Source organism: Micromesistius poutassou, assembly GCF_964030765.1.
Source record: "Micromesistius poutassou genome assembly, chromosome: 8".
In the NCBI taxonomy this organism is placed as follows: Eukaryota; Metazoa; Chordata; class Actinopteri; order Gadiformes; family Gadidae; genus Micromesistius; species Micromesistius poutassou.
Window position 1 is genome coordinate 20,406,731 of NC_140278.1, and position 24,974 is coordinate 20,431,704.

Consider the following 24,974-nt stretch of genomic DNA (forward strand, 5'->3'; position numbering starts at 1 on the left):
TCAATCTACACGTTCGGAAATCTGAAGCACAACTACAAATATGTTTTGTATAGTTGCCTAAATCCTGACTTGACTTCCAATGCTAGAGTGAGATGAACCTCCGTAGTAGGACCCCTCTCAGTTCATACCGTATGTGCTGATGATGTTTCGAATGAACTGAACCATTTTAAATTTCTTACAATTGTAGTTTTCAGCAGATTCAGGATGGATGTCTATCGATCGCTCTCTGTTCGACCGGAGAAGTGACTGTTGCGTGCGGGTAAAATCTAGATATCAGCTAGGGCTGTGGAGTGAGTGGAGTCCGCTGGTGTGCAGTCAACGGGGAGAAGGTGAGTCCATCACGGGGAGTGTGTGGTAGCCCGCAACATCTGTGTGTCTGTCTGTGTCAGTAAATTACCGACCAATCATGTGTGTGTGTGTGTGTGTGTGTGTGTGTGTGTCTCTCTGTAGACCCCGAAGACCCGAGACCACCGTCACCGGCGGGCGTGTACGGGGTGACCGCCGGCGTCCTGGTGCCGGTGTGTGTGTTGGCGGCGCTCCTGCTGTGGCTCTCCTGCTCTGACACCAGGTAACGCGTCGCGGATACGTACTGCACGTGACATACAGTACGTGGACGTACTGTACGTACCATGACATGTCTCACGTCAGGACCACAGAGTCTACAGAGAGACACAGAGTCTCGCTCACCAGCTCCCGCAAAAAGACTCAAGACTCACTCCAGAGTTCAGAGTGTCACCTGGAGTCTGCTTAGTCTCCCCTCTTAACCCCCCCACCGCCCCTCACTTAAAAATGTACGCACTTATTGTGTGTTTGTACGTCCTGGCACTTCATGTACGCACTTATTGTGTGTTTGTACGTCCTGGCACTTAATGTACACACTTATTGTGTGTTTGTACGTCCTGGCACTTAATGTACGCACATATTGTATGTTTGTACATCCTGGCACTTAATGTACTCACTTATTGTATGTTTGTACGTCCTGGCACTTAATGTACGCACTTATTGTGTGTTGTACGTCCTGGCACTTAATGTACGCACTTATTGTGTGTTTGTACGTCCTGGCACTTAATGTACGCACTTATTGTATGTTTGTACATCCTGGCACTTAATGTACGCACTTATTGTATGTTTGTACGTCCTGGCACTTAATGTACGCACTTATTGTGTGTTGTACGTCCTGGCACTTAATGTACGCACTTATTGTGTGTTGTACGTCCTGGCACTTAATGTACGCACTTATTGTGTGTTTGTACGTCCTGGCACTTAATGTACGCACTTATTGTGTGTTGTACATCCTGGCACTTAATGTACGCACTTATTGTGTGTTGTACGTCCTGGCACTTAATGTACGCACTTATTGTGTGTTTGTACGTCCTGGCACTTAATGTACGCACTTATTGTGTGTTGTACATCCTGGCACTTAATGTACGCACTTATTGTGTGTTTGTACGTCCTGGCACTTAATGTACGCACTTATTGTGTGTTGTACATCCTGGCACTTAATGTACGCACTTATTGTATGTTTGTACGTCCTGGCACTTAAAAATAGTACAAAGTAATAAACTTGCAGTGTGTGTGTGTGTGTGTGTGTGTGTGAGATGGAAGGTAAATGGACTGCCTATCAGTTTATATGCATTTGATTGGACCGCGGCCAGTGCCAACATTCCAAGGGCCTCTCCAGGACACAATGCCTGCTAGCCCCCTAGTGGTCAACCAACGGAAACCAACGCGAGTGACCAGCCACATTGATTTAGCTTCTCAGTGCTGACATCGCCTTGTGATTTCCCCTCTGATTTGAACCCTGGTCCCCCTACAGGCTGAAGGTGACCTCTCTGCTCCACGTCCCTTCACCAGCGCCCTACTTCACACCTCTGTTCCTCCACCATGAAGGCAATCTCCATGTAAATGCAGAATACACATCCTTGTGTGTGTGTGTGTGTGTGTGTCTGTGTGTGTGTGTCTGTATTGTGTTGTATGTGTGTGTCTTGGTGGTATTGTGATTGTGAGTGTGTGTGGTTGGTATTGTATGTTTGTTTGTTTGTGTGTGTGTGTGTGTGTTTGTGTCTGTGTCAGTGTTAGTGTGTGGATTGTATTGTATGTGTGTGTGTGTGTGTGTGTGTGTGTGTGTGTGTGTGTGTGTGTGTGTGTGTGTGTGTGTGTGTGTGTGTGTGTGTGTGTGTGTGTGTGGCTCTACACGTGTCACACATGAACGCGTACACCTTACCCCCGCTGACCTCCTGTCCCTGACCCACGACCTCTGACCTCTGACCCACGACCTCTGACCTCTGACCCATGACCTCTGTGTCGTGCTCCCCAGGAGTGGCTGTCCTCTCAGCAGGAGTACCTGGTGACCTTTGACCCAGAAGACCTGGTGGACGCCCGACGCATCACCATGGCGCCCAGGGCTGCCCGTCACGGGGGGTGGGGGGAGGAGGAGGCCACCCCCCAGGACCAGCTGTCCTACGTCGCGGCTCCGGGGGGGGGCGCGGGGGTGGGGGCGGCGGCGGCGGCGGCCTTCGTCCCCCTCGTCACCCCCCCCCCGCACGCCATCCCCCTCGCCGCCGCGGACATGTCCTACGTGGCGTTTCCGTGCGCCGTCGTCCCGCCACTCCGCCGCGCGGAAGAGGCTCCGGAGGCGGTCGCCGTGGACACCAGCCGGGCGGGGTCCGGGTGTGGGTGGGAGGAGGAGGAGGAGGAGGGGGAGGAGGAGGAGGGGGAGGGGGAGGGGGAGGAGGAGGAGGAGGGGGAGGAGGGGGAGGAGGGACCTCCTCCGCTCCTGACCGGTGTCCCGTTCCCCCCCGGGGCGTACTGCAGCCTGACGCAGGCGGCGCAGTGGTGAGACGGACCCGGCGGAGTCAGGAGAAGAAATGAGTCAATAAAGATTAAAAAAAATAAAGTTTTCTACGTTGTTGGTTGGTTGGGAGGGTGGACGAGGCAGCCCTTCAGTGACTTTAACGCTGCGTGTTCAGGCAGACTTTTAGTCGTTTTTATAAAGTTTTTACTTCGTTTTGGAATACTTCTTCTAGTATTTCAGTTCCTTTTTTAATGTATATATATTTTTATGTTTTTCTGTTGTGTTTTGTGTTTAAAGAGCCTGTGAGCCCACTGATTCAGAGGGGAATTCAACACTATGTGGTTTAAAAAATGAGATTTTTAGATGGATGGGTTACTATGTTTACGATCATTTAAGACAAATTACCGTTCAAGCTGCATTTTGTAGGAAAAGTGCAATACAAATAAAACGTGTATCCAAATTGTTATTATTCATGTCTTTCCTACTCGAAGGGTAAGATTTCATAGTATGAAACCGCGGGCTCCCTTTGAGCCTGCCGCTGTGTAAGTAAACCACTCTGTCCACCAGGTGACGCTGTGGGGTCTGCTGCAGTGTACAGCACTCCAACCACTAGGGGGCGCTGTGCACAGCACTCCGACCACTAGGGGGCGCTGTGTACAGCACTCCGACCAGCAGGGGGCGCTGTGTACAGCACTCCGACCAGCAGGGGGCGCTGTGTACAGCACTCCGACCACTAGGGGGCGCTGTGTACAGCACTCCGACCAGCAGGGGGCGCTGTGTACAGCACTCCGACCAGCAGGGGGCGCTGTGTACCTATTTCAGACCAGCAGGGGGCGCTGTGGAATACAGCATACACTTGGAACTACTAGGAAAACAACAGAAAAGGACACGGGAGGAAGAAAGCCAACCATCATCATTATTATCATCCGGTGAAAAGGACAACATTCAAGCCGTTTTGTTTCGCCGACCGTCGTGTTTTTTTTTTCGCATGGCCCGGTTGCCTGTCCCCCTCGGATCACATGTTCTGAACCGTTCCGCTCTTTAGGGGGGATTCGGTGTTCGGTAACTCCTGAACCCTCCAAAGCAGCCAGCGACACCGAGGTTCCTCTTTGTAGAGAGAGAGAGAGAGAGAGAGCCTCCCCCTTCCTCCCCCTCTTCCTCCGTCCCGATGAACCTCCTGCAGAACAGGACCATGCACCCCCCGCTCCGCGACGAGGAGGCCCTGGTAATTGAGAACGCAATTAGGCTCGCGATCGACTCCATCATCAACGTGCTGTACAGCGTGAACGGCGCGCGCACGCGCGAGTACGAGCGGATGCTCGGCGTGCGAGACAAGGAGATCCGACGGCTGTCCGGCCGGGAGAAGGACTTCGAACGGGAGCTGCAGCTCCTGCGGCGACAGGGCTGCTCCTGCGGGCTGTACGACGACGACGCCGCCGCCGCCGCCGCTGAAGACGAAGACGACCACTGCGGCTCGGGGTTCCCCGACCCGCTCCTCCAGAACCCGGACTGCGGGGACCCCGGGGGGCCCGGGTGCGGTGACCCCGGGGTCGGGTTCGATGACCCCAGGCCCGGGTGTGAGGATGCCGGGGACGAGATGGCAGCGGCCCACCACGGGCAGTGTGAGATGACCTTCTCCCGTGAGTACTGCTGGGTCAAACCGACCCCCGGGGTCAGAGGGACCGGCGTAAACACACGGCTGTAGTACTGGGCAGGGTTAGTCAATGCTGTTGGATAATGGTTCAGAGTTCACCTGGACTCTGCATAGCTCCCTTTACTCCTATAACCCTAACCCTCTTACGCACTTGTTGTATGTTTACGTCCTGGCACTTAAAATAGAGCAATGTTGTATACGGGGAATGGGTTAACCTAGTGATGGTTAGTGTATACGGGCAGTGTTGTGCATTGCACAAGTTCATTTTTCTATGAACTTTGAACTGAACGTAACGTATTTTTAACTAAAGGACTTGAACTTGAACTAGTTAAGATTTTGTGACATTCTGAATTTGATGCTTAGGTCCAGATTACATGTTTATTAAATAGTTACTGCCTTAGTTGTGATGATTGAAACAAATAATATCCCCAACAATTTGAGATTGTAGTGATGGGCAGCAGGTAATGGAGAGGATTCATTAAAAAAGATAAGCACAGAATACTCACTCCAACAGTTTTTCTTCAGTTTCTAAAAAAACTGTTAATGAACTGAACATGAACTAATTCAAAACTGAATTGGTGAACTATGAACGTGAATTTATTCATTTTCTTTTGTATGAACTGAACTTTGAACTAGTTCATGTGAAGTGTGAACTTTCACAACACTGTATACGGGGAATGGGTTAACCTAGTGATGGTTAGTGTATACGGGGAATGGGTTAACCTAGTGATGGTTAGTGTATACGGGGAACGGGTTAACCTAGTGATGGTTAGTGTATACGGGGAACGGGTTAACCTAGTGATGGTTAGTGTATACGGGGAACGGGTTAACCTAGTGATGGTTAGTGCTTGTCTCTTGGTTCTATGAACATCCTCACTGTACCCACAGAGATATATCGTTGTTTCTCTTTCTTCAGTAAAATGTAATTATTGTAAGTTGCTTTGGATAAAGGCATCTGCTAAACAACCTGAATTTAAATGTAATAGTTTAATTGTTTCCAGTTTGCTAACCCTTTGTTTGTTTACCTGTTTGTTTGTTGTCTGTTGTCTTCCCAGTGGGTCTCTTCGACACCTCTCCCTCCCAGGTCTCCGCCCAGAGCCAGGACCTGGGGGTCCCTCCTCCACCCGCCATCAGGTCCTCCTTTCAGCAGCCCGCGGTGCAGCCGGCCCCCGAGGCCTCGGCCCCGCTGGACCAGAGGCCGGCGCCGTCCAACGGCCCCGTGATCAAGGAGGAGCCGTCGGACACGGACGCCATCTGTGAGAGCAGCGACCTCCACGGTAGGACAGAGACAGCCCAGTCACCTGGAGGTCTTAACAGGTCCTATGAAGATCTTAACAGGTCCTATGAAGATCTTAACATGTCCTATGAAGATCTTAACATGTCATATGAAGAAAACACGCAGTAGTTGTATTAAGATCTTAACATGTAGTATGTAGAAAACACACAGTTGTTATATGAAGATCTTAACAGTTCCTATGACGATCTTAACAGGTCCTATGAAGATCTTAACAGGTCCTATGAAGATCTTAACAGGTCCTATGAAGATCTTAACAGTTCCTATGAAGATCTTAACAGGTCCTATGAAGATCTTAACAGGTCCTATGAAGATCTTAACATGTAGTATGTAGAAAACACACAGTTGTTATATGAAGATCTTAACAGTTCCTATGAAGATCTAAACAGGTCCTATGAAGATCTTAACAGGTCCTATGAAGATCTTAACATGTCGTATGAAGATCTTAACATGTGAAAACAGGCAGTCATTATATGAAGCTCTTAAACACGTGGTGGCGTGGCCCCGACTCATTTCATCTGAGTAACAAAACAAGTGTGAGACGGAGACACTGTTGATTAAATGTCCCTGAACTCCCCCAGGGATGCTGGGTCACGGCGCGCTGGTGGGGGAGTTCAGAGGAGGCCTGTACCCGGGCCCCGAGCCGCTGGGGCTGGGCGGCCCGGAGCAGCACATGATGAGGTGAGCTGCCCTGCTGTGTCTCCACGCCTGCCCCTGCCTCCAGCGCTGTCGCCCGCTGCTGCAGCACCGTGCACCTCGATTTTAAAAGTAAACCACGCCAGCAAGGTGCCCAAGCTCCGGCTCTCTGGAGAAGCATCCGTCAGGCTGTTACTGCTGCAGGAGACGGTGCGCTGTGAGGTGGCCTGTGACCGCCGGCCGGTCCGCTGCTCTGCCTGCGTTGCACTGTGGGCCGTTGACATGTGCTTCTTGTCTACATTATTTTATTATTTTTGACTTGAGGGTAAACATCTTATTTTATAGATGGGGAAAAAGTTGAATTATCTTGTTTTAGAAACTTGTCCATCTTGAGTACGAATATACCTTACCATAGTTTTAATTATAGACAAAACCCAAACAAACAAATGCCCATCTATCAAAATAATCTATGTCTGTTAATACAAATTGTGTAGAGCTGCACATTTTGTCTACTATGATATGTTATATAACATATGATATGTTCTATTAGGCTACCTTATTGGACTGGATACGTGGTTGTTTGAAATGCAGTAGAATAGGGAGGAGCATCTATTTTCAGTTATTAAGAGAGACTCTAAATACCTGAAACCAGATGGGGCTGTTCTACTCTTCCTCCCCCTTCTGCTGTGGAACAAGGATTCCATATTTTGTATTTGTTTTGAGCAAATGCAAAATATGAAATCCCGTGTCTTCGGTTGGCCCTGGCTGGAATTAAAAATGAGTTGGAAGGCGAGAATTCCTGGCTGCAGTCACTGATAACATACACTTCATATATTAACAAGCAAAGAAGGAAAGATTTGTTTTTTTTATAAATATTATTAAAATTTGACTTGACAATCAAGAATGTACACGTCGATTTTGATACTTTTGTGAAGGGAGTGTCCATCAAATATGTAATTCTATTTTTACCTATACCCTTTTAAATCTTACCTAAACCTAAACCTGCGTTCCGGTCATTGATAAACAAGAGAGATGGAGAAAGCTTGGTTTGCAAAGAGCAGCTGCTCTACTTCTGTCAGACTACAGCCTCCACTCTCCTTTCTGCTCCTCCATCACCCGTCACGTCGTTCCCTCATCCCACGCTCTCCTCCCTTCTACGCATGCTGCTCTTGTCCCCTGAGCCATGAGCACGCTCATGTTCATGGCTCATAGTCTGAGGCTCTGTGGAGAGTTTAACCACAATAGTGGAACAAAGCCTCTACTGTACACACTGTAACAAATGGCTGTGTTTTCTACAGTCAAATCGAACACTAACTTATTGTTTCATAATACAATACTTTGTACGCTATCATTTTCTTGCATCGTGCGATGCGTCACGGTTAGAAGATTTAAAGATAATTTTTATTGGTATTTTTCAGGTAAAATGACAAACCATTTTACAGTTAGATGTTGTGATTTTGATAAGGAATGAGCACAAAGTGCATTTGTTTTAAGACGGTCCGGTTTTGGGGGGAAATTAATAAATGCAACAACCCGTTGTTGTTGTCTTAATTGTAAAGCTATTATTCAAGTATTCGTGTTACTAAATTAAATCAAATTTATTTCATGCGAAAATATACAATTGTCTATAAAGTTGGGAGCAATTGTAAGCGTTCAACGCCATTCAACACAGGCGACGAAACCCACCGCACGCCACGGGGACGCCGGGCGCGCCGAGCGACCGACGGAGGACAGGAGGACCTCCTCCTCACATGGTGAGAGATGTGCACTCCTCCACAGTGTTTGGATGAATTGTGAAGTTGTTGTTAACTTTATATGTACGAGTATGTACAAGTCCAGAAAATACTCGTATTCAGATAATGCATGGGAGCGTCGGGTTTGAAACGACCTTTTCAGAGCAGTAATTGCAACATAAGTTGGTAGAAAGTCTTGCTTGACTCGATTGATCGTTGTGGTTTACTGTAACGGTACGTTCTAGTAACAGTCTGCAGCGCACACACACAGTGGCTCAAAGGAGAGATAGAAGTTAGAAGCAGATGACCAGTTAGCCGTCAGCTAAACCGTCCTTTACCTGTAACGTCGCGTCAGCCAACTAAGCTAGTCTGGTGTCTCGAGAACTGCATGTTTCTCCTAACCTTGCACGCAACAGTTATGCAAATGTGTTTATTTTTAAAATCGATAGCAAGAATGATTCTGTTTAAAGTCAAAGTCAATATGAAGTTGCATCTTTGCATCGCCCCCCCCCCCCCCCCACCTTGATTTATGGCACAGCATTTATCACATGCCACCGCACTTTCCCAGATCGGTGACGACGGGACAGAGATGGCGCAGGACGTGACGCCGGCGGTGTTGGCCGCGTTACCGTCCCTCCCCGAGAGGAAGCTGCAGGCCCTTCTGAACCAGCTGTCCGTCATCGGAGTGGAGTCTGAAGGGGACCTGCAGCTGGTCCGAGAGGCAGATCTGCACCACATCCTCACCCCTCTGCAGTGCCGCAGGCTGCTGGGCGCCTGGCGTGGTGACGGTACGTGTCCCCGCGCGTCTCAGGAGCTAGAGCGGGGTCGGCTGGTCACCAGGAGGTCGCTGGTTCGATCCCCCCGGCTCCTCCTCCTCCTCCTAGCTGTGAGTGTGGAGGTGTCCCCTGAGCGAGACGCCCTCTAACCCTGACCGCTCCTGAACCCGCTGGCTGTCGCCCTGCGTGGTCTGACTCTGCCGTCGGTGTGAGTGTGTGTGTGTGCATGAATGGGTGAATGTTAGGCGGTATTGTGAATGCGCTTTGAGTGGCCACTGGTTAGGAAAAGCTAGATACAAATCCCTTCACCGTTTACCACTTAATACTTATAAAGCACACAAACAAATCAAATTGAAAGGCGTCTTTTTTCGTTTGTTCTAGACGAGTATGTGAGCCTCGGTGGTGCGGACCCAGCCACCGCCGAGGACCGCGCCTCCAGCCCCGCGCCCCCGGCCCACAGCCCCCCCGGCGGGCCCAGCCCCGACGGGTCGACTCTGGGCCCGAGCTCCTGGCCCGACAGCTTTGTGGTCCCTTGGACCCGGATGCCCGCCTGCGTCACGGCCGCCATGGCGCTCAACGACCGGCCGACGCCCAAGAGCCGCAGGGAGATGGTCCGCATCGTCGTCGACGAGATGCGCCTGAGGGACCTGAACCCGACGAGGGCCGACTGCGTCACGGTCGCCAAGAGGATGGTGCGCGAGTACCCCGACAGCTTCGCCGACGTCCTGAGAGACGGCACGAGGGTCGGCAGCGGCTACGGCTCCCTGGTCGCGCAGATCAAGACGAGGGTGGAGCACGTCAACCGGGGCAACGCCCTGGCGCGGCACCGCAAGCCGAAGAGGCCGTCGGCGGCGGCGGCGGAAGAGGCGGCGGAAGAGGCGGCTCGCGGGCCGGCCGACCCCTACGGCTGCGTGCGCCGGCAGCCCGGCCGCCCGCCCCACCACGCGTCAGACGAGCCGCTCAGGAGGAAGCAGCGGGAGACGAAGGAGCTGTTCGGCGCCGAGGGGGGGCCGGGGGCCGGCCCCACGCAGCGGGGCCGCGTGGGGCCCCTCACGGAGGAGACGTACCCTCTCCAACGTCGGGCCATCGACGCCCGCCCGCCGCCGTCCGTGGTGGACCTGAGGACGGCCTGGCCCCGTCTCCTCACGCCCAGGGGGCTGTGCGATCACTTCCAGCGGCTCACGGGCGTCGCCGTCCTGGAGAGGATGGAGCGGGCGCTGGCCGAGAAGGGGAGGCTCATCGTTGAGTTCTTCGAGCGTAAGCCGGTCGGAACGGACACCGCCCGGGTTCAGGCCCTGCTGAGGAGGTTCGGGAGCGGCGAGGGGTCGGCCGTGGGGCCGTGCGCCGTGCTGCTCCTCATGGCCCACTTGAACGAGGAGGTGGAAGCACTCATACTTGAGGCTGACGTGAGTGGCACGTTCGTATATATTCTCTTGATGTGATAATGCGTTTTTAAATCGCACTTCGTTATTCACGGTTTACCGACTTTGTTCCGCCGTCTAGGTGCTGGCGACGGCAGCGGAGGCGGAGCGGGCCTTGGAGCTGCCCGCCTCACCGCGGCTCATCGTGTTAGGTAGCTGCACCCGACCGGCTGTTTGCGTGGTCGCGTCTGTTTTTGGTACAGACGCGATCAAATGCACGGTCCCCCCCCCCCCCCCCGATCAAATGCACGGTCCGAATCACAGCGAGGACCCGTGTAGGAGTACTAGGAGTACAAGCAAACCTGGCGAGAAGAACCCGCCCAGTCTTTCAAAAACACAACATCACTGCACAGGATGTTTGCGTTATTTTTTACTTAAATATATCCTGCAAAAAAACACATCAACTTATGTTCGATAATGCATTTCTTTTATAGTTTACGGTTGGCTTGACTAGTGTGTTTTAATTCAGGTGCACGTCTCCACCCCTTATGTACGGCGGTACATGAGGGGGGGGGGTCAGGGGGGGGTCACAGAGAGAGACGATGTTTTGATCAGCGGTTCTGTTCCAGGGGACGTGCTGACGGCCGGCCGCTGGATGCTGAGCATGGAGGGCCGGGTGGTGGTGCCGGCCCACCCTGACTTCGTGGCCGGGCTGGCGGCCTTGTTCTCGGTGTACTACGCCTTTAACCTGGCCTACCAGGAGGGGGCGTCGTGCACGCTGGAGTTCATCCAGAGGTGAGCGTCTCTCCTCACGGGCCGGGGGGGGGGGGCGGAGCCGTTAGAAACATGAACTGCTTATCAGGTGAATCCTGTTGCATGTGTTTTAAAAAAACGATGTATTCAAACATGAGATTATTAATTGAAAGTTGAGTGGAAGACTCAATGGCCACTACAGAAGCTCACTTATAAGTAGGGCATTGGGAATCAACGCTGATTCCCCGAAATGATTTGATTCAGATTCACAAGGTCCCGATTCAATTTGATTGCCGATTTGATTCAATATTGATTAGGTTAGGTTAGGGGGTGTTTCAGTTGCAATACCAATTTTGATCCCTTCCTGCTTCACTCGCGCAACGTATTACACATCATGCGTTGATTTCATTGTGGAACAAAGAAATGAACGTTGTGTTGTGCTTCCAGATGTTTCCTGGGACTGAACCCCCCCCTGGGGACCAAGGCCCCCTCCTCAAAGAACACAAGCGACGTGCGCGTGTCCGCCTTCCTCCGCCGGCTCATAGACTTTGACTGGCTGTTTGTGTGACTCCTTCGTTCTTCATTTCAGATGTAGTTTACGTGCCCTCCACGGCCAAATAGGAGTCGTTTTTTTCCTTTTGTCAAAGACACAGACACACCGCTGTTGCGTTTTGATTATATTTTGTGTTTGGTTCACTGCCGAGAGTATATATACATGTTCTGTCCATTTTAAGTGTTTCAATAACTTTTGGGTCCTCTGCAAGATTTTATATGTGATTGCAATGTTTAAAATACATGAACAACAAGTTTGCCTTTTGTTGAACATGCACGGACGCATGCATATTAATAATAATGCATATTATTGCCTTAATAAATGCCTTCCCCAAAAGAAGCTCTGTTTTGTGCTTTGTGAGATTGTCCTAATTGGTTTTGTTTTAGCATTCTGAGGTGTATATCATTCTAACTTGACCTGTTAACAGCATCCAGTAAAATAATGTTCATATTGTTAGGCTGCCACTGTCAATTATATTTGCTGTAACATCTCAGTGTAAATGTCTCACAACAGCATGTGTTCATCTATTTTACAGCACTTGGCTGGTAACTCAAGTTTACAGCAGTTACAAATATATGATCACGGCAAAAATGCTTCAAACTGGTCAAAAGTCAAATGTTCTTCTTGTGAAAATGTTTCAATACAATATTTGGAATACAACAATAAGATGTCGTTTATATCCAGCAAGGTACTGAAGCGCAGCGACCCTCTCTCTCCCGTACCGTCCGGTCTCACTCCACAAGTAAAAGCGCAAAAACCCTCCTAAATCAATCTTCAAATAACAAATGAATAACCGCGCCCCTCCCCTTGTGCTCCGCCCCCCCCCCCCCCCCCTGTGCTCCGCCCCCCCCCCCCCCCCCCCACTCCCCTTGTGCCCCCCCCCCCCTCCCCTTGTGCCCCCCCCCCAGCAGGCAGCGGCTGGAGCCCGACGAGGCGCAGCGGCTGAAGCGGGAGGCGTGGCGCGCAGCGTCCCGCCGCTACTACGCCCGCAAGATGGCCCGGCTCCGCGCCCACAGACCCCCCCAGGGGCAGCTCCACCCGCTGGGGGCGTCGGCCTCCGGCTGCTACATGCCCGCCTCCATGACCACCCACAACAACAACAACAACAATAACAATAACAACGGCGGTGGCGGCGGCGGCGGCGGCGGAGGCGGCATCCACCACCACCACCACCACATGAACAGCGTCGTCAGCGGCAACAGGAAGCGGCGGAAGCTGATCCTGGACCTCCCCGAGGAGACGCAGAGCGCCCAGAGGGAGGCGTGGCGGGCCGCCTCCAAGCGCTACCACGCCCGCAGGGCCGGCGGCGGCGGCGGGGGGCAGGGCGCCCCCGACCACCTGGACCTGGCCCACTTCCTCCAGGACACCCAGCCCTCAGGGATGGGCGGGCCGCAGTCCTGAGGCCCCCCCCCCGCCCGCCCGCCCGCCGTGGGGGCCTGAGGGGGGGCCCGCCGTGGGGTCTGGAGGGGGTGGGGGGGGGGGGGGTAGACGGGGGCTAATTTAATAAGTATGTATGGGAGTGGTTTTCCGCGGTGGTGTGGACGCGGTCTCACCGGGGGGGGTTGATACTAATGCTGGGGTGATTGGTCGTTCTTTAAAGGTCCCATGTTACGCCACCAGTGTGGGAGTGGGATTACAAGACGTTACGAGACGTTTGGAAAAAAATCGGCCTCTTCCTGTGTTTTAGTGACGTCACAGGGTGGGCGTGTCCACCTAGACGTGTGCTGGATGGATCGGTCCACCAGCTGCCTACCCCGGTGTGACTGTAGCAGACGTTCAGCTCATCTATCCAGCCACACATCTAGGTGGACACACGCCCGCTTGTGATGTCACTAAAACAGAACACAGGAAGAGGCAGGTTTTCCAAACGTCTTGTTAACGTCTTGTAGTCCCACTCCCACCTGGCGGTGTTAACTGGGACCTTTTAAAAGATGCTGTAGGTATGATTTTTTGAGTTAGCATTTGAGCCGTAGCCACCCGTCTGCCGTCGGTGAGTGGAACTGAGTGAAAATGAAAAGCGTCTTTGGTTTAAACGCTGTAACAATGAGGCCACCGTCACGGAGGCTCTTCTGTGATTGGTCCGCGGGACGCCATCACAACCATGCCACAACTCTCAGGGGACTTTTTTTTTTGGGTTGTTGATGTTTTTGAAATCGTCTCTTTTTCGCGACGCTCCCGTCTTACCTACAGCAGTTTGAAAATGTCTGCTTTTGTTAATATCCTGTACATTTAAAAAAAAAAAAAAAAGATTTTTTTTCTAACTTTGCTATGTTGATTCTCTAAATATATTTAATCACGTCTTGTGTTTTTCTTTCTGTTCAAAATAAATGCAGAAAAACAGACTAATTTACAATGCGCTGGTTGTTTTTCCTCTGTATCTGGAACGGCCATCTTGTGATCAGTTCAGTTCAGTTCAGTTCTTTATTTGTCTCTAAAGGGAAATTTGCTCTACAGCAGTGATAAAAACACAAATACAACATACATGAGAGAAAAACAACCTGACCAAATACAACCAAAAAAATAAAATACAACTGTTAGTTAATAAAAGTATATTCCATTTAAATTCTTTAGAAATAAAGCACTTCAGTGCTATTTGAAAGTTCCCTAAAGGTTTAACACTTGTTACGTGGCAGTGTTGTACCCCAGTTGAACTGTGGGGGATCTGTGGCCCCCGAATGCAAGATTATATGGGCACAATAACCTGCTGTGATCTTCCGATGGAATGACGGGGGATTAAAAGCCAAACATTTTTGGATCACTTGGGGGTGCTGGCGTGTCATTCCGCTGAGAATCCAACAGAGGGCGCTGGAATTCAGGAAAAATATATACCGAAATATTTTTATATACCCAAATATATATATATATATATATATATATATATATATATATATATATATATATATATATATATATTAAGGGAGCGAACAGCCCGCTTTGTGGGAGACATTTGAAAAGACAATCTTCATCGTGACAAACTGTCTTTAATTTCTGGGGCTCTGGGGTCCATTTAACAAGAAACCATGGCGACCACAGACAGGCCCACTGTAGGCCAGGGTCTCTGCCCGTCGTTAACCAGACGGGGGGGCTGGTCCAGCGGGTGTGAACGGAGGAGACTTATGGTGGGAACCAGACCAGTGGACTTCTGAGCGGCTTGTGCAGGAAACCAGTGGACTTCTAAGCGGCTGTGAGGGTCTTTCCCTACAGGGTAGGTAGGTGGTAACCAGTATTGATCCATGACCCTCTTCCTATCCGTCGGTATGGATGGTGTCGTTTCTCTGTAGGTCTGACCGACATTATACGGGTTGTATGATTTTGTGATCAAATGGTAGCCTACTAACAGGGACGCAGATTGCAGATATTATTTTTTTCTTATTTATTTAAATTATTGTATACCTGACTTTTGTTTATTCTGACGTTTTCCGTTACGTGTATCCATGATTTATTCGTTATTTTATAGTTTGAGTATATATAGTCTTACTCCACTATGTTAGATTTCATCTTATTTCTAAGCTGTTCGTATAGCCTCTGCGTTGTGTAGCCTATATTCCCAATTGTAGTAGTAATTATTTTCAGTGTAAATCAAGGAAGCTTGACAGGTTGGGTCAGAGGGTCGAATGGATGGTTTATTCCAGGATGTAATACAGCAAGATACAGACTTAGGTTGAATAATATATAGTGTAGGTGTGATGAGGAACAGTCTCCTGACGTGCTCCTTGGCTGTCGATCCCTCTTCTCACCGAACCGAAGGTTTGGGGGCGAGTATTATAATAAGAAAATGTAAATAACAAAAGAACAGGAGCAGTGTCTCCCTTGATAAGGTATGGCCCTGGCTATGCCCCAGATAACCGAGTTGGTTCGTCCTCGTTGGGACATAACAAATGGAGGAATGTTGTAAATAACACTTGGTATCAGTAGACACTAAAATACACCAATATTCTACAACAAAGCTCAAACACTTGGTTTGATGTTGTCTCTCTGCCCTGTTAACTTCATGTGCTGATGCTGCTTCAGTGTTCTTCTACGTACAGCACTTCTCAACGGTTCGTACTTTGTTTTGCTTTCAAGGTGCTTTGTAAATCACTAACCTCTGAACCAGATCAGGTGGGCTCCGTTCTTAATTGATTCCCAGTAGGGGAGGTAATGCAGGGTGTTCACCACCAGAGGGCGTTGTCCACACATTGTGAGGCCAGTCTCTGGCTTTCTTCCACACTTGACTTGTTTTGATGGTGATGTCTGTGTGAAACTAAAACTTGATAGTGGACAGGCTTGACAGAGAAAAAAAAAAAACGATTAACTTATTGAAGCCATTATTAATGTTTTATGATTTATTATGAAGCGTGCACAGTTATTTTATTTGTATTATCTCTTTGGCGCAAAGTATGCAGCTAAACTGTAGCTTACGTTGTGAGTCAAACGGAGTATTGATCCGTTCCCCTCAGACGCTCCTCTCGAGATGGAAGGGAGGAAATTATGACTCGTTGGAAATTCTGGTGCTGACTCAAACAAAAAAAAATCTGGAAATTTAATTAAATATCAATTCTTTACCCCCCAAAAAACTGCAACCAAGCACTAAAAATACCCCGCGATTACAACAGCAGATTTCGGCCAATATCAATATTCATCCACACACGAAGGAGGGCTGATCCAGCAGAGAGCTGCTGGATCAATGGAGGCTCCGCTGCCGTCGGCCAATCGCAGCCCAGGATGATGCTGTTAGCGTCTGGCGGCCATCGACCTGCTGCTGCTCTCTGAGGACTGATCTGATGAACGGAGGAAAACATTTGTTCAGCGACACAGTCTGCAGTCCAGCAGAGCCCTGAGACGCCCTGGACCTCACACCCGCCTGTGGTGTTAACACCACCCAACACCACCTCCACTACACAACACCACCTCCTCTACACAACACCACCTCCTCTACACAACACCTCCTCCTCTACACAACACCACCTCCTCTACACAACACCACCTCCTCTACACAACACCACCTCCTCTACACAACACCACCACCTCCTCCTCTACACAACACCACCACCTCCTCTACACAACACCACCTCCTCTACACAACACCACCACCTCCTCCTCTACACAACACCACCTCCTCTACACAACACCACCTCCTCTACACAACACCAGCACACACACCTGATACTACTACACACACCCAACACAGTCACCTCCACCCAACACAGCCACACACATCCAACACCACCTCCACCAACCCCACCACCTTAGCCAACACCACCACACACACCGACACCAGCTCCACCAAACACCACAGAACCAGACACATATACTCCACCCACACACACACACACACACACACACATATGCATGCATACTCTCCCCACAAACGCCCTCACACAACATCACACTCAGGGGCCCGTTCAGGTCAAGGGCATGCCACCGGTGATAAACGGGTGTCATGTCCTTGCCTGAAGCACACACACACACACACACACACACACACACACACACACACACACTCACACCTGCATAAACATTTCATTTGATACATGGAGCCCTACAGTAGACGGCACCATCACAGAAGACATTAATGTGTGTGTGCGTGTGTGTGTTTGTGTGTGTGTGTGTGTGTGTGTGTGTGTGTGTGTGTGTGTGTGTGTGTGTGTGTGTGTGTGTGTGTGGGTCAGTATGACACGTCTGTCCTGTGTCACCTTGTCCCTCTATCAAAGGTTAGTAATAAACCTGAGTTATTGGGAGACAGAGGGAAGAAGAGAGGGGGGGGGAGACAGGAGGGAGGAAGAGAGGGGGGGGGGAGACAGAGGGAGGAAGAGAGAGGGGGGGAGACAGAGGGAGAGAGGGGGGAGGAGGCAGAGACCGAGGGCGAGAGGGGGGAGGAGGGGGAGACAGAGGGGGGAGGAGGGGGAGACAGAGGGAGACAGAGGGAGAGAGGGGGGAGGAGGGGGAGACAGAGGGAGAGAGGCAGACAGTTCGGTTTTTTCCCGCAAGGCAAACTGACTTCGTCAAAGGTCAGGAGGCCGGCAAACTTAACGCTAAAACCAAATCACAGCGGTAGGAGCAGTAAGTGTAAGGTGAAGTGCACGGTTCTAATTGTGTTGCAAACGTTTGGCACAGGGTAGGAAGGAGAGCGTGTATCTATTGCACATGGCTCTGGTTAGTCTCAGGGGAGGTGAGCTTGCGCCCATCTAGAGGTCGGTCAGGATTCCCCTCATAGTGACCGTATCTCCCTCATGACTGGCTGGCTAAACATATCTAAAAAGTCGGTCAGGGGGGTGAGAGAGTGAGACAGGCAGAGAGGGAAAGAGACATTTATAGAGAGGGGGGTAGAGAGAGAGAGTGAGACGGCACAATTCCATCTGGGGCCACAGATGACATCATCACGTAACTCTGCTGTGTTGGAAAGAGAAAGTGTAATTATGAACTGAAAACACAACAGATAAAACCCCCTTCTGAAGCATCTTGAACTCATTGGACCAACACGCAGTCACACGTTGACTAACACGCACACACATATAGACACACACACACACACACACAGTAATAATTATCTATAATTTGCATTTACGTCTTCATAAACACAATGTCAACTATCCTACGGTCTGGAAAATGCAACAAGTAGAAAACTGTAAAACGTCACATCTTGAATCGTCCTAAAAAGTGTGATTTGGTCGTAGCTCCTGTAGAGTCTCTGGTCGAGATAATCCTCTGTAAGCTCTGGTAACAGCAGAGCAGAGAGATGTGGGCGTGCGAGGATGTTTAGCGCAGCAGAGAGAGAGAGAGAGAGAGAGAGAGAGAGAGAGAGAGAGAGAGAGAGAGAGAGAGAGAGAGAGAGAGAGAGAGAGAGAGAGAGAGAGAGAGAGAGAGAGAGAGAGAGAGAGAGAGAGAGAGAGAGACGTCATTTAACCCGACCGGGGAGGGTCCAGATAGCATTAGGGAGGGAGGGAGGGACGGGAGGGGCGATCGAGTTAGAGGGAGAGAACAGTGTGAGAAAGAGGAAACGAGGAGCGAGGGGTAACGAGAGGAGACGTCCCTGGAGAGAGGTGACGCCTCGAGGCCCACAGGAAGACATCGTTCACCGTCTGAGCTGAACGCCCCCCGGAGGGACGGAAGGCGTCGGGGGGGGGGGGGGGGGGGGGGTGGCCAGCTAGGGATAGACACTACGCTACAGAAAGGGGGCTAGGGCTAGGGCTAGACGCTACAGATAGGGGGCTAGGGCTAGGGCCAGACGCTACAGATAGGGGGCTAGGGCTAGGGCCAGACGCTACAGATAGGGGGCTAGGGCTAGGGCTAGACGCTACAGATAGGGGGCTAGGGCTAGGGCCAGACGCTACAGATAGGGGGTTAGGGCTAGACACTACGGTAGAGATAGGGGGTTAGGGGTTAGGGCTAGACACTACAGCTAGGGGGTTAGGGCTAGACAATAGGGTACAGATAGGGGGTTAGGGGTAGGGCTAGACACTACAGCTAGGGGGTTAGGGGTTAGGGCTAGACACTACAGCTAGGGGGCTAGGGGTTAGGGTTAGATACTAGGGTACAGCTAGGGGGCTAGGGCCAGACGCTACAGATAGGGGGTTAGGGCTAGGGCCAGACGCTACAGATAGGGGGTTAGGGCTAGACGCTAGGGTACAGATAGGGGGTTAGGGCTAGGGCCAGACACTACAGATAGGGGATTAGGGGTTAGGGCTAGACACTACAGCTAGGGGGTTAGGGGTTAGGGCTAGACACTACGGTACAGCTAGGGGGTTAGGGGTTAGAGTGAGCTATGTTGTGGTTGGGTTTGAGGGTTTTAGGGGGAGGTTAGGTCCTAGGTTAAGGGCTTAGAGAAAGGGAAAGAGTTAGTTAGGTGGTTAGGGTTAGTTAGGTGGTTAGGGTTAGTTAGGTGGTTAGGGTTAGGGTTAGTTTGGTGGTTAGGGTTAGGTGATAGATCTTTGTTAACGTCAGGGTACAGTTTAGGGTTAGGTGTTAAGGTACAGTTAAGTGTTATGGTTAGGGTTAGGGTGAGATTAGAGATGGAGGTGTTAGGGTGAGGTTAGGGGTGAATGTATTCATGTATTTAGTTATCAGGGTAGTGTTAGGGTTACGGCTTAGAGTTAGAAATGATGGTCAGGGTTAGTTCAATTTAGGGTTGTATTAATATTTAAACTTTATGCCATTACAAACAATATCAATATAATGCTTGCCTCCGGAAACCATCCTGATAATCACAGTCACGTTTAGCAGTGAACACCTTCACCAACAGCTTCGGCTGGGCAGCCAACGATTATGAAATATGGCCTTGGCTTCGGAAAAAAAAACTGCCAATCAGAGTCACACTCGTGGACTTGAAGCATCCGTTTGGAAGTTAATCAACAACATATTATCATCTGAAGCCTTCCCTGCAGATTTCTATCAATCTTTTATCATTGTTAGTCCTTCTATTTCAGATAAAAACTTTTATGTGTTACCAATTGTTCTTCATGACCTGAGGCCCCCTCTCCAGATCGCCGATTGGGCAAAGTTTGGGTCGAGGCTTTCAACAGAACCTCCTGAGAATAACAGAATGTGATCAGGGTGATTTCACACTGCTAATTTAATGCAAAAACGTATGGAAGACACTCACCCATCTCATTCCTGCAGCTGTCCCGTTCCCGTACTCTCGCTGGCTGTGTTGGAAACTCTTCCAGTTGCTCCCGTATTGATTTCATGGTTTGATTGTTCTCAGCACTCTCAGCTTTGGATGCAGAATGTCTGCTGAATCCCAAATCATTTCTTTGGGGATCGGACAAAGTTTGAACAGTTATACCATGCAGCCCCTTTGGAGAACCACTCCCATAACTGAGTCAGCCAGTCAGGCTAGCAGGACTCTCCCCCCCTCTGGTCACATCACTCAGAGCACTGATCCTCCCCGAGTCCTTATATGAGTCTGTAATCCGAAGAAGAAGAAGAATATGGATTCTTATGTTTAATCTCCAACGATTATCCCAAGTATCAAAAACTAGGGTCAGAGTCAGACAGAAAAAACAGACGCCATCTCTTAGCTTACAGAAAACATAGAACCTGTTGATCATCGACCAGTGAATCCAGTCCACTGGTCGGTCTACTCTCACACTAATAATAGAAAGTCGCTCTACAAAACCATTCAAGCATCAAACTTGTAATCAATGTATTGGTCTGATCTGCTGAACATGCACTCTATCAGGCAACTCTCTCTCTCTTTTTAAATGTACTCTTACACTCTCTTTATTTGGCCTTCCACAAACACATTAATACTAAGCTATAACCTCATGAATATTTAACAAAGCTTGTGCTGATTGTTTTCAAAGCAATCTCCATCTCGTATCTGAATGATTCTAGAGGCCTCTGTGTCCCTCGGATTGGTTTAACGCGTTTAAAACGAACACGTTTGTTGTTTTGTAAAACTCAACTGTACGATAAACATGTTCATGTTGGCCTAAGCACTGAGGTCATCAGGAGAGTAGACCAATGGCGCGGAGGTATACACGTGGAGAAAACAGCGTCTGTGCGTCTGGTCGCGGGCCGTGGGCCAACATGTGGTCTGCAGCTGCTGTCTGGAGGAACTCAAAGGAAGGCACCTCAAGCGACGACCTGAAGGTAAGTCCCCGTTTCTACCGCAGGAATAAAAAAAATCGATGAACTTTGAACGTAGAATAAGTAAAAGTTGTAGAGGAGGACAATATTTGTACATCTTATCAAAGAAATCGATTTTTATTTAACTCATTTTATGGAGAGACGGAACAGAGAAAACAAGATAAAACATAATAACGACGTACAAAATGACGCAATAAAGCCTCCGGGCAGCAGCCTCCTCTGCCTTTGAGGTTAGGCTGGGTTTGTAGTACGAGCATCGATTGACTCTGAGCTGCGATCAATAGGCTGCCCTCCCGAGGTTGTAAAGCCTTATCTCTGTTTCCTCAGATCCCCCGATGCTGCTGTGTGGGCGTCGACCCGCTGTCCCGCTGCAGGGCTGCGCTGCGTACAGATGTGTGGCGGGGGACGCAAAGGTCAGAGGTCACTTGTGGTAGTGGCCCGACATTAGACCTGTTTTACACCACACAAAGGGGGGGGGGGGGGGGGGGGGGGAGTGTTGTAAGCCAGAAGGCTTTTCGGGAGGGGGGGGGTGGAACAATTGATTAAGACGTTCCCCTGCTTCCTCATTCACGTGTTCAGACAATGCAGTAGCGTTAAGAAACACCAATCAAAATCACATTAACCCGCCCCATGTATCAATATATGCAAACTGTGCAATAAACCTTCCAACACCACCACCCTGCGTCCTCGTATTTGGAGCCATGCACCTCAGAGTACGCCTGTTCAACACAATTGTATTAACATTCAAATATTTTTTTGATGAATCAGATACAATCGAATAAAGATCAACAGAGATCTAGAAAGGACCCTATTAGTTCATTATGAGCTGCAGTAGCGTACACAAAGTGCAATTAAAGCGGACATGACACGGCCTAGTTTTGGCGAGTGTTATACAGAATTAAGTCTGTTGGAAAGTTTTTCGATATAAGAACGATTACACGTTAACTTACCATCCATTTCGCGGTTGGCGATAACGTATGCTTTTTCTATGACGGCATGTTTCCACTGCGTCACTGAACACCTCGGAGACAGCAGTCGCACTACAGACACCCCTCTGACATTCAGAGGGAACATCCAACCCACGACGAGGCTCAGAGCTATTTGGAGGAGACAACAGTGAGGAGAGAAAGAGGACCTCCAAGTCTCGTTTGTAACGGCGGAGCCATCAGTTCTCCTCGGTGTATAGATGGGGTTTGACCACAACACCTGCTGCTCGTGTGGTCGCTGCACTCAAAGGCCGACCGCGAGGGATTCGACCCCGCTGTCATGTCTCAAGGCTTGCGTGGACCACTAGCTCGGGGGGGATCAGGCCCGCGTTACCGTTACCCTGGCCCGTATTCACCAGACGCTCTGCCCTGAACGGAACATACTGGAAGTGTCCCCGCTCTGCCGTCGAGAAGTCTGAGCGGAGTCCCTGGATAAGGTGACCAGATTTCTGAGACCGAATCCGGGGACATTTTGGGTTCTGCGGTGTAAAAACCTCCAAACATGTAGTGGTTTTGTCATAGAAAACTAAAACGGGGAGGGGAGGGGGGGGGTCGGACGAAATTGTTGACGGGGGGAGGGCACGGGTTTGCGGTCAGACGGGATTGTTGAGGGGAGGGGGGGGGGGGGGGGTTCGGATCTTTCAGTCACAGTCAAATCCGGGGACATTTCCGGGGACAGCAGTAGCCGGGGGCAGGTTACCGAAAACGGGGACTGTCCCCGGAAACCGGGGACGTCTGGTCACCCTAACCCTGGAGCGGAACCTTAGCTAACCTTAGCTAAGCTTAGCTAACAGTAGCTATTTAACACGTGAGACGGGACGTGGTGATGTTTGAAGCGTCGGTGTGAATCCTTCGTTGAGTCACTGACTACAGGTGACTCATCGGCAGGTAACGACCCCTCTGACGGCCCTGTCAGGTGGGCGTCGCCGCTGTGCTCTCTTCTCACGGCTCCACACCTATTTTTAACCCGCCGGTAGACTGGGTCGGACGGTCGGTACGCCCAGCCTCACACGATGGGAGTAGTCCAGCACACAGGGAGCAGCCTCTGAACACATCTTGCTGGTCCGGCGAATCCCCCCTCTCCTCCTTCACAGCCCCTCTCCTCCACTGGGGGGGGGGTGGGGGGGGTGGGGGGGCACAGTTTACACACAGCGCTCCCTTTACTACGCGTTACACCCAGCTGGAGGAATCTGCTGTTTCAGTGCCTCTAGCTCGGTGTCCAAGAACCATTTGCCGCTTCAGAGGCAAAGCATGAAAGTGGAAAACCTTTCTTGGTTTTTGACTCATTGCTGCATCCATAGGGGCGGGACCGAACTGAACCCCCCATGCGTTCTTTTTTTTAGTTTGGGGTTCATTTATTTCCCATTCCCGAGTCTTGAGCGGTTCTCTGCTCGTCACCTACCGTAGGACTCGAGCCAACCGGCGTTGTGACGTCACAGGCCACGCTAGGGCAAGACGGCGCTGCGCCGGTTTGAAAGAACGTAGCTCAGAATACTACTTAGTATGTCTTTAATCCAGGTTTCCTTACAGTTTTTTTTTTAGGAGTTATGGAGCGGGGAATTATCCTGTAAATTAGGATTATTTTATCTAGCGTTTCATTTCCGCTTTAATAAAATGCCGACGAGGCAGTAAGACGGTACATGTGATCTCAGTCAGGGGACGGGTCCTATTTTGGGATCCTTAACCATTAACATTTCTATGACGGAAATTCCCAACTTCCCTGTCCCACCTAGGGAAAGGACTTTCCCGCCTGTTTCGTAACCCTAGTCGCCCTCAAAGCAAAGCCTCACGCACAGCTCTGTCTGTCACCGTGCTTGTGTGTGTGTGTGTGTGTGTGTGTGTGTGTGTGTGTGTGTGTGTGTGTGTGTGTGTGTGAGGGTACGGTGGGGGTGGAAACTCCTTGGCATTCCAGATGAGTCACGAACAGACAACACCAGCTGGGCGCTGGACTGCAGCGGGACGGCTCTGGAGTCGCAGGGCCTGCTCGCCAGATAAACAGACTAGCCTCACGTTCATTCATTGGACTTTGAGCTCATTTGCTGAACCTTAGTTTCCCTTGTATTTGCGCTGCCATTTTGTGTCCACCCATTTTGCCCCCTATTGCGGTCCTGACGGTCGCTGGGTTAAGGGACCCGCTCCTGTGTTTCTAGTCAAGGTTCCGGGAGGTCTCCCCCGTCCATTAGAGGCTCAGGGTTACGGTGTATTGTGTAACGCGGGGGGGGCCTTGATAATCCTCAGGCCCAGGGGCAGAAGGGGAACGCTGTTAGGAGACTTAATATCCGCTTGGGTTTGAAGACCAGGAGAAGCGAAACGGTGCGGTGTTGACTTTGTCGTGTGCTCGTTGGTTGTTGGGTCGTGTTTACCTCTGGAGCGGGTTCTTCCCTGAACAAACACACTCTGCCCGGGGTTGTGCCCGGTGTCCACGTTCAAATCCAAGAGGACAGGTCTGAGTCAAAGGGTTGGATTCGGCGTCAGTAGTGGATGAATATCGTTTTATGGAATAGTCATATAGAGTTCAAATCCCCCCCCCACACACCTAAAAATGGAGGACAATATTTAGAGGCGCAAATGAATCCTTATTCAATCTCGACTTGAGGGTATGGAATAAGTTTGACGAGTGCAACCGTTTTCCAATATTTACAGCATTTGGCAATTAGGACAAAAACAACCTCAATTTCACAATCACATTCACAATTTACTCGTGCGTCTTTTATGACCACATTCCAGTTTCCAACGCATTGAGCAAAGCAGGTTTTTTTCCCGGCGTTGAGCTGGTATTCCGATCTCAGGACCGGTTCTTCGACGGGAGTCGCCAGTGACAGTTACTGAGGGGAACCCCCCCCCCCCCCCATGACAGCTACTGA

The 24,974-nt window shown here is 50.3% G+C and overlaps 2 protein-coding genes across 2 annotated transcripts; both read left to right on the forward strand.

Moving 5' to 3' along the window:
* Nucleotides 1–200: 200 nt before the first annotated feature.
* LOC311351008 (uncharacterized protein) lies at nucleotides 201–2,839 on the forward strand (the record flags this gene model as incomplete). The annotated part of the gene is made up of 5 exons (XM_084471092.1): nucleotides 201–329; nucleotides 451–568; nucleotides 1,817–1,901; nucleotides 2,318–2,670; nucleotides 2,815–2,839. Exons 1-5 carry the CDS (start codon nucleotides 209–211, stop codon nucleotides 2,837–2,839), a joined length of 702 nt encoding a protein of 233 aa, XP_084327218.1. The 5' UTR covers nucleotides 201–208.
* Nucleotides 2,840–3,704: 865 nt separating this feature from the next.
* Nucleotides 3,705–11,804, forward strand: LOC311351459 (uncharacterized protein). The gene is made up of 9 exons (XM_084471608.1): nucleotides 3,705–4,434; nucleotides 5,504–5,725; nucleotides 6,324–6,423; nucleotides 8,051–8,132; nucleotides 8,680–8,899; nucleotides 9,269–10,293; nucleotides 10,391–10,460; nucleotides 10,878–11,043; nucleotides 11,449–11,804. Exons 1-9 carry the CDS (start codon nucleotides 3,963–3,965, stop codon nucleotides 11,567–11,569), a joined length of 2,478 nt encoding a protein of 825 aa, XP_084327734.1. The 5' UTR covers nucleotides 3,705–3,962; the 3' UTR covers nucleotides 11,570–11,804.
* The last annotated feature ends 13,170 nt before the right edge of the window (nucleotides 11,805–24,974 follow it).

What these genes read in the sequence shown, in the direction of transcription:
- LOC311351459 (XM_084471608.1), top strand. Translation starts at nt 3,963, where the DNA reads ATGAACCTCCTGCAGAACAGGACCATGCACCCCCCGCTCCGCGACGAG. An exon ending in CCGGAGCAGCACATGATGAG is followed by an intron (nt 6,424 to 8,050) that starts GTGAGCTGCCCT and finishes CATTCAACACAG; the next exon opens with GCGACGAAACCCACCGCACG. An exon ending in ACGCTGGAGTTCATCCAGAG is followed by an intron (nt 11,044 to 11,448) that starts GTGAGCGTCTCT and finishes TTGTGCTTCCAG; the next exon opens with ATGTTTCCTGGGACTGAACC.